Genomic DNA, 15,371 nt, shown 5'->3' on the forward strand with positions numbered 1-15,371 from the left:
TTGTCTAATCCGAGGTGAGTGATCACTGTCCTGATATCCAGAAGCTCTTTGTCTAGTCTAAGTTGAGTGATCGCTGTCCTGATATCCAGAAGCTCTTTGTCTAGTCTGAGGTGAGTGATCGCTGTCCTGATATACAGAAGCTCTTTGTCTAATCCGAGGTGAGTGATCACTGTCCTGATATCCAGAAGCTCTTTGTCTAGTCTGAGGTGAGTGATCGCTGTCCTGATATCCAGAAGCTCTTTGTCTAGTCTGAGGTGAGTGATCGCTGTCCTGATATACAGAAGCTCTTTGTCTAGTCTGAGGTGAGTATTCGCTGTCCTGATATCCAGAAGCTCTTTGTCTAATCCGAGATGAGTGATCGCTGTCCTGATATCCAGAAGCTCTTTGTCTAGTCTGAGGTGAGTGATCACTGTCCTGATATCCAGAAGCTCTTTGTCTAGTCTGAGGTGAGTGATCACTGTCCTGATATACAGAAGCTCTTTGTCTAATCCGAGGTGAGTGATCACTTTCCTGATATACAGAAGCTCTTTGTCTAGTCCGAGGTGAGTGATCACTGTCCTGATATACAGAAGCTCTTTGTCTAATCCGAGGTGAGTGATCACTGTCCTGATATCCAGAAGCTCTTTGTCTAATCCGAGGTGAGTGATCACTGTCCTGATATACAGAAGCTCTTTGTCTAATCCGAGGTGAGTGATCACTTTCCTGATATACAGAAGCTCTTTGTCTAATCCGAGGTGAGTGATCACTGTCCTGATATACAGAAGCTCTTTGTCTAATCCGAGGTGAGTGATCGCTGTCCTGATATACAGATGCTCTTTGTCTAATCCGAGGTGAGTGATCGCTGTCCTGATATACAGAAGCTCTTTGTCTAATCCGAGGTGAGTGATCGCTGTCCTGATATACAGAAGCTCTTTGTCTAATCCGAGGTGAGTATTCACTGTCCTGATATACAGAAGCTCTTTGTCTAATCCGAGGTGAGTGATCACTGTCCTGATATATAGATGCTCTTTGTCTAATCCGAGGTGAGTGATCACTGTCCTGATATCCAGAAGCTCTTTGTCTAATCCGAGGTGAGTGATCACTTTCCTGATATACAGAAGCTCTTTGTCTAATCCGAGGTGAGTGATCACTGTCCTGATATCCAGAAGCTCTTTGTCTAATCCGAGGTGAGTGATCACTTTCCTGATATACAGAAGCTCTTTGTCTAATCCGAGGTGAGTGATCACTGTCCTGATATACAGAAGCTCTTTGTCTAATCCGAGGTGAGTGATCACTGTCCTGATATACAGAAGCTCTTTGTCTAATCCGAGGTGAGTGCACTGTCCTGATATCCAGAAGCTCTTTGTCTAGTCCGAGGTGAGTGATCGCTGTCCTGATATACAGAAGCTCTTTGTCTAATCCGAGGTGAGTGAATGCTGTCCTGATATACAGAAGCTCTTTGTCTAATCCGAGGTGAGTGATCACTGTCCTGATATACAGAAGCTCTTTGTCTAATCCGAGGTGAGTGATCGTTGTCCTGATATCCAGAATCTCTTTGTCTAATCCGAGGTGAGTGATCGCTGTCCTGATATCCAGAAGCTCTTTGTCTAATCCGAGGTGAGTGATCGTTGTCCTGATATCCAGAAGCTCTTTGTCTAATCTGAGGTGAGTGATCGCTGTCCTGATATCCAGAAGCTCTTTGTCTAATCCGAGGTGAGTGATCGTTGTCCTGACATCCAGAAGCTCTTTGTCTAATCCGAGGTGAGTGATCGCTGTCCTGATATCTAGAAGCTCTTTGTCTAATCCGAGGTGAGTGACCGTTGTCCTGATATCCAGAAGCTCTTTGTCTAATCTGAGGTGAGTGATCGCTGTCCTGATATCCAGAAGCTCTTTGTCTAATCTGAGGTGAGTGATCATTGTCCTGATATCCAGAAGCTCTTTGTCTAATCCGAGGTGAGTGATCGCTGTCCTGATATACAGAAGCTCTTTGTCTAATCCGAGGTGAGTGATCACTGTCCTGATATCCAGAAGCTCTTTGTCTAATCCGAGGTGAGTGATCACTGTCCTGATATCCAGAAGCTCTTTTTTGCCATAAGATACGGTTGCAGAAACATTATGTACAAAATAAGTCACAAATAATGCACCAAAAAACCCACATTATAGTACAATTGGTTGGACGCCCGTTAAACTGCTGCCATTTCTTTCCGGTGCCATTTTAAACATGAGATACAGCATGAGATACTGAAGGAGATAAAGTATGATATACAGTATGAGATGCAGTATTAGATACGGTATGAGATACAGTATTAGATACGGTATGAGATACGGTATTAGATACGGTATGAGATACGGTATGAGATACGGTATGAGATACGGTATGAGATACGGTATGAGATACAGTATGAGATACAGTATGAGATACGGTATGAGATACGGTATGAGATACGGTATGAGATACAGTATGAGATACGGTATGAGATACGGTATGAGATACGGTATGAGATACAGTATTAGATACGGTATGAGATACAGTATTAGATACGGTATGAGATACGGTATGAGATACGGTATGAGATACAGTATTAGATACGGTATGAGATACGGTATGAGATACGGTATGAGATACGGTATGAGATACGGTATGAGATACGGTATGAGATACGGTATGAGATACATGAGTATAGAGATACGGTATGAGATACGGTATGAGATACAGTATGAGATACGGTATGAGATACAGTATGAGATATAGTATGAGATACAGTATGAGATACGGTATGAGATACGGTATGAGATATAGTATTAGAGATACGGTATGAGATACAGTATGAGATACGGTATGAGATACGGTATGAGATACGGTATGAGATACGGTATGAGATACGGTATGAGATACAGTATGAGATAGGTATGAGATACGGTATGAGATACAGTATTAGATACGGTATGAGATACGGTATGAGATACGGTATGAGATACGGTATGAGATACGGTATGAGATACAGTATGAGACAGAACATGAGATATAGTATGAGATACGGTATGAGATACGGTATGAGATACGGTATGAGATACGGTATGAGATACAGTATGAGACAGAACATGAGATATAGTATTAGATACGGTATGAGATACGGTATGAGATACAGTATGAGATACGGTATGAGATACGGTATGAGATACAGTATGAGACAGAACATGAGATACGGTATGAGATACGGTATGAGATACGGTATGAGATACGAATGAGATACGGTATGAGATACGGTATGAGATACGGTATGAGATACGGTATGAGATACGGTATGAGATACGGTATGAGATACGGTATGAGATACGGTATGAGATACAGTATGAGACAGAACATGAGATATAGTATTAGATACGGTATGAGATACGGTATGAGATACAGTATGAGATACGGTATGAGATACGGTATGAGATACAGTATGAGATACAGTATGAGATACGGTATGAGATACGGTATGAGATACGGTATGAGATACGGTATGAGATACAGGTATGAGATACAGTATGAGACAGAACATGAGATATAGTATTAGATACGGTATGAGATACGGTATGAGATACAGTATGAGACAGAACATGAGATACGGTATGAGATACGGTATGAGATACGGTATGAGATACGGTATTAGATACGGTATGAGATACGGTATGAGATACAGTATGAGACAGAACATGAGATATAGTATTAGATACGGTATGAGATACGGTATGAGATACGGTATGAGATACGGTATGAGATACGGTATGAGATACAGTATGAGATACAGTATGAGACAGAACATGAGATATAGTACGGTATGAGATACGGTATGAGATACGGTATGAGATACGGTATGAGATACGGTATGAGATACGGTATGAGATACGGTATGAGATACAGTATGAGACAGAACATGAGATATAGTATTAGATACGGTATGAGATACGGTATGAGATACGGTATGAGATACGGTATGAGATACGGTATTAGATACGGTATGAGATACAGTATGAGATACAGTATGAGATACGGTATGAGATACGGTATGAGATACGGTATGAGATACGGTATGAGATACAGTATGAGATACAGTATGAGATACGGTATGAGATACGGTATGAGATACAGTATGAGACAGAACATGAGATATAGTATTAGATACGGTATGAGATACGGTATGAGCATACGGTATGAGATACGGTATGAGATACAGTATGAGATACGGTATGAGATACGGTATGAGATACGGTATGAGATACAGTATGAGATAGAACATGAGATATAGTATTAGATACGGTATGAGATACGGATACGGTATGAGATACGGTATGAGATACGGTATGAGATACGGTATGAGATACAGTATGAGATACGGTATGAGATACAGTATGAGATACAGTATGAGACAGAACATGAGATATAGTATTAGATACGGTATGAGATACGGTATGAGATACGGTATGAGATACGGTATGAGATACAGTATGAGATACAGTATGAGACAGAACATGAGATATAGTATTAGATACGGTATGAGATACGGTATGAGATACGGTATGAGATACGGTATGAGATACGGTATGAGATACGGTATGAGATACAGTATGAGATACAGAAGATACATGAGATATAGTACAGTATGAGACAGAACATGAGATATAGTATTAGATACGGTATGAGATACGGTATGAGATACGGTATGAGATACGGTATGAGATACGGTATGAGATACAGTATGAGATACAGTATGAGATACGGTATGAGATACAGTATGAGATACAGTATGAGACAGAACATGAGATATAGTATTAGATACGGTATGAGATACGGTATGAGATACGGTATGAGATACGGTATGAGATACGGTATGAGATACGGTATGAGATACAGTATGAGACAGAACATGAGATATAGTATTAGATACGGTATGAGATACGGTATGAGATACGGTATGAGATACGGTATGAGATACGGTATGAGATACGGTATGAGATACAGTATGAGATACAGTATGAGATACAGTATGAGATACGGTATGAGATACGGTATGAGATACGGTATGAGATACGGTATGAGATACAGTATGAGACAGAACATGAGATATAGTAGTATATAGATACAGTATGAGATACGGTATGAGATACAGTATGAGATACGGTATGAGATACGGTATGAGATACGTATGAGATACAGTATGAGATACAGTATGAGATACGGTATGAGATACATGAGATATGAGATACAGTATGAGACAGAACATGAGATATAGTATTAGATACGGTATGAGATACGGTATGAGATACAGTATGAGACAGAACATGAGATACGGTATGAGATACGGTATGAGATACGGTATGAGATACAGTATGAGATACAGTATGAGACAGAACATGAGATATAGTATTAGATACAGTATGAGATACGGTATGAGATACGGTATGAGATACGGTATGAGATACGGTATGAGATACAGTATGAGACAGAACATGAGATATAGTATTAGATACGGTATGAGATACGGTATGAGATACAGTATGAGATACGGTATGAGATACGGTATGAGATACAGTATGAGATACAGTATGAGATAGAACGAGATATGATTAGATACAGTATGAGATACGGTATGAGATACAGTATGAGATAGAACATGAGATATAGTATTAGATACAGTATGAGACAGAACATGAGATATAGTATTAGATACAGTATGAGATACAGTATGAGATACGGTATGAGATACAGTATGAGACAGAACATGAGATATAGTATGACATACAGTAGGAGATACAGTAGGAGATACAGTAGGAGATACAGTAGAAGTTACAGTAGTGGATAGAGTAGGAGATACAGTAAGAGATGCAGTATGAGATACAGTAGTGGATACAGTAGGAGATACAGTAGGAGATGCAGTATGAGATACAGTGGTGGATACAGTAGGAAATACAGTAGGAGATACAGTATGAGATACAGTAGTGGATACAGTAGGAGATACAGTATTAGATACAGTAGTGGATACAGTAGGAGATACAGCATGAGAGGGGAAGATAAAGGTTTAGTCATTAGTCAATATTAGTCAATATTAATATTAGGAGAGTACATGCTTTCAAGTTTACCTGTCCAGGTGAAAAGCAGCAATCTCAGCATTGTGTCTCTGGAAATCGACAAAGTAGAACACATCACCAGGAGTCTCCTGGTCTCTCTGCTGTCTGAGGAACAAATGATTCATAGAATTACAGTACTTCTCAAAATATCACTACAAACCAGAGCACTCCCCCTGATTGATTTCCCCAGAAACATTCACCTCATGGGTTTGAACATGGCCTTGCCAAAGTTCTGCATCTTCAGGGCCAGCTTGAGGTGGTGTCCACTGGGCTTTACCACTGAGAGAGAGAGAGAGAGAGAGAGAGAGAGAGAGAGAGAGAGAGAGAGAGAGAGAGAGAGAGAGAGAGAGCATGAACCACTCCGCCAACCCCTGTCCTCAGACTGCTGTGTGTCTCTCAGCTGTCCCCAGACTGCTGTGTGTTTCTCAGCTGTTCTCCGACTGCTGTGTCTCTCTCAGCTGCCCTCAAATTGCTATTTCTTTCTCAGCTGCTGTGTCTCTCTTAGCTGCTCTCAGACTGCTGTGTCTCTCTCAGCTGCTCTCAGCTGCTGTGTCTCTCTCAGCTGCCCTCAGACTGCTGTGTCTCTCTCAGCTGCTCTCAGCTGCTGTGTCTCTCTCAGCTGGACTCAGACTGCTGTGTCTCTCTCAGCTGCTCTCAAACTGCTGTGTCTCTCTCAGCTGCTCTCAGACTGCTGTGTCTCTCTCGGCTGTTCTCAGACTGCTGTGTCTCTCTCAGCTGCTCTCAGCTGCTGTGTCTCTTTCAGCTGCACTCAGACTGCTGTGTCTCTCTCAGCTGCTCTCAAACTGCTGTGTCTCTCTCAGCTGCTCTCAGACTGCTGTGTCTCTCTCGGCTGTTCTCAAACTGTTGTGTCTCTCTCAGCTGCTCTCAGACTGCTGTGTCTCTCTCAGCTGCCCTCAGACTGCTGTGCCTCTCGCAGCTGCTCTCAGCTGCTGTGTCTCACTCAGCTGCACTCAGACTGCTGTGTCTCTCTCAGCTGCTCTCAAACTGTTGTGTCTCTCTCAGCTGCTCTCAAACTGCTGTGTCTCTCTCAGCTGCCCTCAGACTGCTGTGTCTCTCTCAGCTGCTCTCAGCTGCTGTGTCTCTCTCAGCTGCACTCAGACTGCTGTGTCTCTCTCAGCTGCTCTCAGCTGCTGTGTCTCTCTTAGCTGCTCTCAGACTGCTGTGTCTCTCTCAGCTGCTCTCAGCTGCTGTGTCTCTCTCAGCTGCCCTCAGACTGCTGTGTCTCTCTCAGCTGCTCTCAGCTGCTGTGTCTCTCTCAGCTGCACTCAGACTGCTGTGTCTCTCTCAGCTGCTCTCAAACTGCTGTGTCTCTCTCAGCTGCTCTCAGACTGCTGTGTCTCTCTCGGCTGTTCTCAGACTGCTGTGTCTCTCTCAGCTGCTCTCAGCTGCTGTGTCTCTTTCAGCTGCACTCAGACTGCTGTGTCTCTCTCAGCTGCTCTCAAACTGCTGTGTCTCTCTCAGCTGCTCTCAGACTGCTGTGTCTCTCTCGGCTGTTCTCAAACTGTTGTGTCTCTCTCAGCTGCTCTCAGACTGCTGTGTCTCTCTCAGCTGCCCTCAGACTGCTGTGCCTCTCGCAGCTGCTCTCAGCTGCTGTGTCTCACTCAGCTGCACTCAGACTGCTGTGTCTCTCTCAGCTGCTCTCAAACTGCTGTGTCTCTCTCAGCTGCTCTCAAACTGCTGTGTCTCTCTCAGCTGCCCTCAGACTGCTGTGTCTCTCTCAGCTGCTCTCAGCTGCTGTGTCTCTCTCAGCTGCACTCAGACTGCTGTGTCTCTCTCAGCTGCTCTCAGCTGCTGTGTCTCTCTCAGCTGCACTCAGACTGCTGTGTCTCTCTCAGCTGCTCTCAAACTGCTGTGTCTCTCTCAGCTGCACTCAGACTGCTGTGTCTCTCTCAGCTGTTCTCAGACTGCTGTGTCTCTCTCAGCTGCTCTCAGCTGCTGTGTCTTTCTCAGCTGCACTCAGACTGCTGTGTCTCTCTCAGCTGCTCTCAAACTGCTGTGTCTCTCTCAGCTGCTCTCAGACTGCTGTGTCTCTCTCGGCTGTTCTCAAACTGTTGTGTCTCTCTCAGCTGCTCTCAGACTGCTGTGTCTCTCTCAGCTGCCCTCAGACTGCTGTGCCTCTCTCAGCTGCTCTCAGCTGCTGTGTCTCACTCAGCTGCACTCAGACTGCTGTGTCTCTCTCAGCTGCTCTCAAACTGCTGTGTCTCTCTCAGCTGCTCTCAAACTGCTGTGTCTCTCTCAGCTGCCCTCAGACTGCTGTGTCTCTCTCAGCTGCTCTCAGCTGCTGTGTCTCTCTCAGCTGCACTCAGACTGCTGTGTCTCTCTCAGCTGCTCTCAGCTGCTGTGTCTCTCTCAGCTGCACTCAGACTGCTGTGTCTCTCTCAGCTGCTCTCAAACTGCTGTGTCTCTCTCAGCTGCACTCAGACTGCTGTGTCTCTCTCAGCTGTTCTCAGACTGCTGTGTCTCTCTCAGCTGCTCTCAGCTGCTGTGTCTTTCTCAGCTGCACTCAGACTGCTGTGTCTCTCTCAGCTGCTCTCAAACTGCTGTGTCTCTCTCAGCTGCTCTCAGACTGCTGTGTCTCTCTCGGCTGTTCTCAAACTGTTGTGTCTCTCTCAGCTGCTCTCAGACTGCTGTGTCTCTCTCAGCTGCCCTCAGACTGCTGTGCCTCTCTCAGCTGCTCTCAGCTGCTGTGTCTCACTCAGCTGCACTCAGACTGCTGTGTCTCTCTCAGCTGCTCTCAAACTGCTGTGTCTCTCTCAGCTGCTCTCAAACTGCTGTGTCTCTCTCAGCTGCCCTCAGACTGCTGTGTCTCTCTCAGCTGCTCTCAGCTGCTGTGTCTCTCTCAGCTGCACTCAGACTGCTGTGTCTCTCTCAGCTGCTCTCAAACTGCTGTGTCTCTCTCAGCTGCACTCAGACTGCTGTGTCTCTCTCAGCTGTTCTCAGACTGCTGTGTCTCTCTCAGCTGCTCTCAGACTGCTGTGTCCCTCTCGGCTGCTCTGACTGCTGTGTCTCTCTCGGCTGCTCTCAGAATGCTGTGTCTCTCTCGGCTGCTCTCAGACTGCTGTGTCTCTCTCGGCTGCTCTGACTGCTGTGTCTCTCTCGGCTGCTCTCAGACTGCTGTGTCTCTCTCGGCTGCTCTCAGACTGCTGTGTCTCTCTCGGCTGCTCTGACTGCTGTGTCTCTCTCGGCTGCTCTGACTGCTGTGTCTCTCTCAGCTGCTCTGACTGCTGTGTCTCTCTCGGCTGCTCTCAGACCGCTGTTTCTCTCTCGGCTGCTCTCAGACTACTGTGTCTCTCTCAGCTGCTCTCAGACTGCTGTGTCTCTCTCGGCTGCTCTCAGACTACTGTGTCTCTCTCAGCTGCACTCAGACTGCTGTGTCTCTCTCAGCTGCTCTCAAACTGCTGTGTCTCTCTCAGCTGCACTCAGACTGCTGTGTCTCTCTCAGCTGTTCTCAGACTGCTGTGTCTCTCTCAGCTGCTCTCAGACTACTGTGTCCCTCTCGGCTGCTCTCAGACTGCTGTGTCTCTCTCAGCTGCTCTCAGACTGCTGTGTCTCTCTCAGCTGCTCTCAGACTGCTGTGTCTCTCTCAGCTGCTCTCAGCTGCTGTGTCTTTGTGTCTTTCTCAGCTGCACTCAGACTGCTGTGTCTCTCTCAGCTGCTCTCAAACTGCTGTGTCTCTCTCAGCTGCTCTCAGACTGCTGTGTCTCTCTCGGCTGTTCTCAAACTGTTGTGTCTCTCTCAGCTGCTCTCAGACTGCTGTGTCTCTCTCAGCTGCCCTCAGACTGCTGTGCCTCTCTCAGCTGCTCTCAGCTGCTGTGTCTCACTCAGCTGCACTCAGACTGCTGTGTCTCTCTCAGCTGCTCTCAAACTGCTGTGTCTCTCTCAGCTGCTCTCAAACTGCTGTGTCTCTCTCAGCTGCTCTCAAACTGCTGTGTCTCTCTCAGCTGCACTCAGACTGCTGTGTCTCTCTCAGCTGTTCTCAGACTGCTGTGTCTCTCTCAGCTGCTCTCAGACTGCTGTGTCCCTCTCGGCTGCTCTGACTGCTGTGTCTCTCTCGGCTGCTCTGACTGCTGTGTCTCTCTCAGCTGCTCTCAAACTGCTGTGTCTCTCTCGGCTGCTCTGACTGCTGTGTCTCTCTCAGCTGCTCTCAAACTGCTGTGTCTCTCTCGGCTGCTCTGACTGCTGTGTCTCTCTCAGCTGTTCTCAGACTGCTGTGTCTCTCTCAGCTGCTCTCAGACTGCTGTGTCCCTCTCGGCTGCTCTGACTGCTGTGTCTCTCTCGGCTGCTCTCAGAATGCTGTGTCTCTCTCGGCTGCTCTCAGACTGCTGTGTCTCTCTCGGCTGCTCTGACTGCTGTGTCACTCTCGGCTGCTCTCAGACTGCTGTGTCTCTCTCGGCTGCTCTCAGACTGCTGTGTCTCTCTCGGCTGCTCTCAGACTACTGTGTCTCTCTCAGCTGCTCTCAGACTGCTGTGTCTCTCTCGGCTGCTCTCAGACTACTGTGTCTCTCTCGGCTGCTCTCAGACTGCTGTGTCTCTCTCGGCTGCTCTCAGACTGCTGTGTCCCTCTCATTTGCTCTCAGACTGCTGTGTCTCTCTCAGACTGCTGTGTCTCTCTCAGCTGCTCTCAGAATGCCGTCTTGGCCAACCTTAGCTCGTTGTAAAAACCTATCCAAAAAACACATAGTTGGTTTGGAATCTGACCCAAGTTCCAATCCTTGTGGGTTATTGTTGACTCTGTTCAATATTATTTTCCCTGCTCTACATCTGTTTCTGCCTGGACCTAGTCCCAATGATAAGGCCAGATGGAGGACTACCTTCAGCAGGGTTTCTTTATGTCTGGGTACTCAGCATGCTGCATCACAGAGCAAAGCTAACCAGTATTCATAAAGACATACGCTTCTCCTCCTGATTCCAGCTGATTCAGCTTAGTCTTCTGAAGTTGTATCTTATTCGTTGTTTACAATCTCTTTGCTGTGTTTAACTGGAGGGGAATCAAACAGACACAAACAAGCTTTGAAGAGCAAAGGGAACACTGTCGCTTTTCAGCCGTTCAAGAAGAATTGGTTGAAAAAGCCATGTACGAATAAAAGTAGGACAGAGGAACAGAGGATTTGTGTGTGTTGTTGCTGAGGTTGGAGCCACCAGTGTGTGTGTGTTGTAGCTGAGGTTGGAGCCACCAGTGTGTGTGTGTGTTGTAGCTGAGGTTGGAGCCACCAGTGTGTGTGTGTTGTAGCTGAGGTTGGAGCCACCAGTGTGTGTGTGTTGTCCCTGAGGTTGGAGCCACCAGTGTGTGTGTTGTTGCTGAGGTTGGAGCCACCAGTGTGTGTGTGTTGTCCCTGAGGTTGGAGCCACCAGTGTGTGTGTGTTGTCCCTGAGGTTGGAGCCACCAGTGTGTGTGTTGTTGCTGAGGTTGGAGCCACCAGTGTGTGTGTATGTTGTCGCTGAGGTTGGAGCCACCAGTGTGTGTGTTGTTGCTGAGGTTGGAGCCACCAGTGTGTGTGTGTTATCCCTGAGGTTGAAGCCACCAGTGTGTGTGTGTTATCCCTGAGGTTGAAGCCACCAGTGTGTGTGTGTTATCCCTGAGGTTGAAGCCACCAGTGTGTGTGTGTTATCCCTGAGGTTGGAGCCACCAGTGTGTGTGTGTTATCCCTGAGGTTGGAGCCACCAGTGTGTGTGTGTTATCCCTGAGGTTGGAGCCACCAGTGTGTGTGTGTTGTCCCTGAGGTTGGAGCCACCAGTGTGTGTGTTGTCGCTGAGGTTGGAGCCACCAGTGTGTGTGTGTTGTTGCTGAGGTTGGAGCCACCAGTGTGTGTGTTGTCGCTGAGGTTGGAGCCACCAGTGTGTGTGTGTTGTCCCTGAGGTTGGAACCACCAGTGTGTGTGTGTTGTCCCTGAGGTTGGAGACACCAGTGTGTGTGTGTGTTGTCCCTGAGGTTGGAACCACCAGTGTGTGTGTGTTGTCGCTGAGGTTGGAGACACCAGTGTGTTTTCAGGGAGTGTGGTTGAAGGAGCTACAAATCTTAGAATGCAGCAGGTTGCTGTTAGGTGAGATTGGTTGGTCGGTCTCTGTCTGTCTGTCTGTCTGTCTGTCTGTCTGTCTGTCTGTCTGTCTGTCTGTCTGTCTGTCTGTCTGTCTGTCTGTCTGTCTGTCTGTCTGTCTGTCTGTCTGTCTGTCTGTCTGTCTGTCTGTCTGTCTGTCTGTCTGTCTGTCTGTCTGTCTGTCTGTCTGTCTGTCTGTCTGTCTGTCTGTCTGTCTGTCTGTCTGTCTGTCTGTCTGTCTGTCTGACTGTCTGCTGTGGCATCACCACACTCCTACTCTCTGAGATAAAGCTTTTTAAAGAACATTCTGCCTTTGACCTAAATGAGTCTGTCTCTGCTCTCTGCCTCCAGGGATGTGACTTATAAAGTTCTGGAGATGCTACTTTATGGGCCTTGGATGAAAACCAAAGTCTTGTCAGTGGTGCAACAGGGTGTCCGGCTCTGATAGCACGACTGAGCACCGAAGGATATAACAGGGAGAAAGAAACTACAAAAGAACCAGTCATGAAGAGGACTGTGTCAACTGATTCTTTTTCCTCTCATTTCTCTCCCTGTTCTCCTCAAAACAACCATTGACACACCAAAGCATTATAGAACACGTTTTAAAAGGAATGTATGTTCGAACACAAAACACACAAATCATGCAGACACAGAACAGTGCAGATATATTGACATGACAGGACCTTACCCTGGGTACAGTCACATGCTCCTTTGAGGGCCTTTTCATCTTGAGTGTAATCTGCATAAAGACATTTCTGCAATGAATACCTATAACAATTATATAAATGGTTAATTATTAAAGCACAAGGTCCTATAGCACCTACATGCACTGTTGACAGTGACTTTAATGCTCATATGAATTGTTATAACACTCATATGAATACCACTTATATGAATGGTTATAACTCCCATAAGACAGGTCCTACCTGCGCTGATGACAGTGGTGGCCTGCATGTCTTGCAGCAGGCGGGTGATGGTGGGGTCATCACGGGCATACAGGGCATAGCGGTTGATGCCCAGGTGGAACTTCAGCCAGCTTGCCTCAGGGTCAAAGGTCACCTGGTGTTCCAGCATTGTCACATTGAGGGCCGCTGCAGCCTCACTGTACAGCTTCATATGCCTAAGGGAAAGAGGTAGGGGGAGAGAGAGGGAGAGCATGGGAGTGGGGCTAGGGTTATGCATAGCCTTGCCCTTGCTGTACAACATCATATTGTATGCCTGAGGGGGAAAGAGAGGTGGTCAAAACGAGGTCATGGTTAGGGTACGCCAAACGAGTTATCCTTGAAAACCTGAGATACGCACTGTGAAACTCATACAGTATCAAATCAAATCAAATTTTATTGAAAGCACCTTTAAAATCCAACTCCCACGGTCAGGGCAACTGTTGCGTCACAGGACCAACAATCATCCAAACTAGCATATTTCCACAGCGGAGAACAGACTGAGAGGAGAACAGACTGAGAGGAGAACAGATTGAGAGGAGAACAGATTGAGAGGAGAACAGACTGAGAGGAGAACTGACTGAGAGGAGAACAGACTGAGAGGGAGAACAGAGTGAGAGGAGAACAGACTGAGAGGAGAACAGACTGAGATGAGAACAGACTGAGAGGGAGAACAGACAGAGAGGAGAACAGACTGAGAGGGAGAACAGAGTGAAAGGAGAACAGACTGAGAGGAGAACAGACTGAGATGAGAACAGACTGAGAGGAGAACAGACTGAGAGGAGGACAGGCTGAGAGGAGAACAGATTGAGAGGACAACAGACTGAGATGAGAACAGACTGAGAGGGAGAACAGACAGAGAGGAGAACAGACTGAGAGGAGAACAGACTGAGAGGAGAACAGACAGAGGGAGAACAGAGTGAAAGGAGAACAGACTGAGAGGGAGAACAGACTGGGATGAGAACAGACTGAGAGGGAGAACAGACTGGGATGAGAACAGACAGAGGATAACAGATTGAGAGGAGAACAGGCTGAGAGGAGAACAGGCTGAGAGGAGAACAGATTGAGAGGGAAAACAGACAGAGAGGAGAACAGGCTGAGAGGGAGAACAGACTGAGAGGAGAACAGGCTGAGAGGGAGAACAGATTGAGAGGAGAACAGTCTGAGAGGGAGAACAGACTGAGAGGAGAACAGATTGAGAGGACAACAGTCTGAGAGGGAGAACAGGCTGAGAGGGAGAACAGACTGAGAGGAGAACAGACAGAGAGGAGAACAGACTGAGAGGAGAACAGTCTGAGAGGGAGAACAGACTGAGAGGAGAACAGACTGAGAGGAGAACAGATTGAGAGGACAACAGTCTGAGAGGGAGAACAGTCTGAGAGGGAGAACAGGCTGAGAGGGAGAACAGACTGAGAGGAGAACAGATTGAGAGGAGAACAGTCTGAGAGGGAGAACAGACTGAGAGGAGAACAGATTGAGAGGAGAACAGTCTGAGAGGGAGAACAGGCTGAGAGGGAGAACAGTCTGAGAGGGAGAACAGATTGAGAGGAGAACAGACTGAGAGGAGAACAGACTGAGAGGAGAACAGTCTGAGAGGGAGAACAGGCTGAGAGGGAGAACAGATTGAGAGGAGAACAGTCTGAGAGGGAGAACAGGCTGAGAGGGAGAACAGAGTGAAAGGAGAACAGACTGAGAGGGAGAACAGACTGAGAGGAGAACAGGCTGAGAGGGAGAACAGAGTGAAAGGAGAACAGACTGAGAGGGAGAACAGGCTGAGAGGGAGAACAGATTGAGAGGAGAACAGTCTGAGAGGGAGAACAGACTGAGAGGAGAACAGATTGAGAGGAGAACAGTCTGAGAGGGAGAACAGGCTGAGAGGGAGAACAGTCTGAGAGGGAGAACAGATTGAGAGGAGAACAGACTGAGAGGAGAACAGACTGAGAGGGAGAACAGACTGAGAGGAGAACAGGCTGAGAGGGAGAACAGAGTGAAAGGAGAACAGACTGAGAGGGAGAACAGGCTGAGAGGGAGAACAGACTGAGAGGGAGAACAGACAGAGAGGAGAACAGACTGAGAGGGAGAACAGACTGAGAGGAGAACAGGCTGAGAGGGAGAACAGAGTGAAAGGAGAACAGACTGAGAGGGAGAACAGACTGAGAGGAGAACAGTCTGAGAGGGAGAACAGACTGAGAGGGAGAACAGACTGAGAGGAGAACAGACTGAGAGGGAGAACAGACTGAGAGGGAGAACAGACTGAGAGGAGAACAGACTGAGAGGAGAA

The 15,371-nt window shown here is 47.1% G+C and overlaps 1 protein-coding gene across 1 annotated transcript in view; it reads right to left on the bottom strand.

Moving 5' to 3' along the window:
• LOC124038572 (pseudokinase FAM20A-like) overlaps positions 1–15,371 on the bottom strand; it is a 47,496-nt gene that overhangs the window by 29,075 nt on the left and 3,050 nt on the right. Inside the window, exons 2-5 of the mRNA XM_046354611.1 lie at positions 13,076–13,269; positions 12,838–12,888; positions 6,294–6,372; positions 6,106–6,198 (exon numbers count right to left, since the gene is read on the bottom strand). Coding sequence (XP_046210567.1) covers positions 6,106–6,198; positions 6,294–6,372; positions 12,838–12,888; positions 13,076–13,269 — 417 coding nt within the window. The remainder of the gene's footprint in view (positions 1–6,105; positions 6,199–6,293; positions 6,373–12,837; positions 12,889–13,075; positions 13,270–15,371) is intronic.

The sequence above is a fragment of the Oncorhynchus gorbuscha genome, linkage group LG06 (genome assembly GCF_021184085.1).
Source record: "Oncorhynchus gorbuscha isolate QuinsamMale2020 ecotype Even-year linkage group LG06, OgorEven_v1.0, whole genome shotgun sequence".
Lineage (NCBI taxonomy): Eukaryota > Metazoa > Chordata > Actinopteri > Salmoniformes > Salmonidae > Oncorhynchus > Oncorhynchus gorbuscha.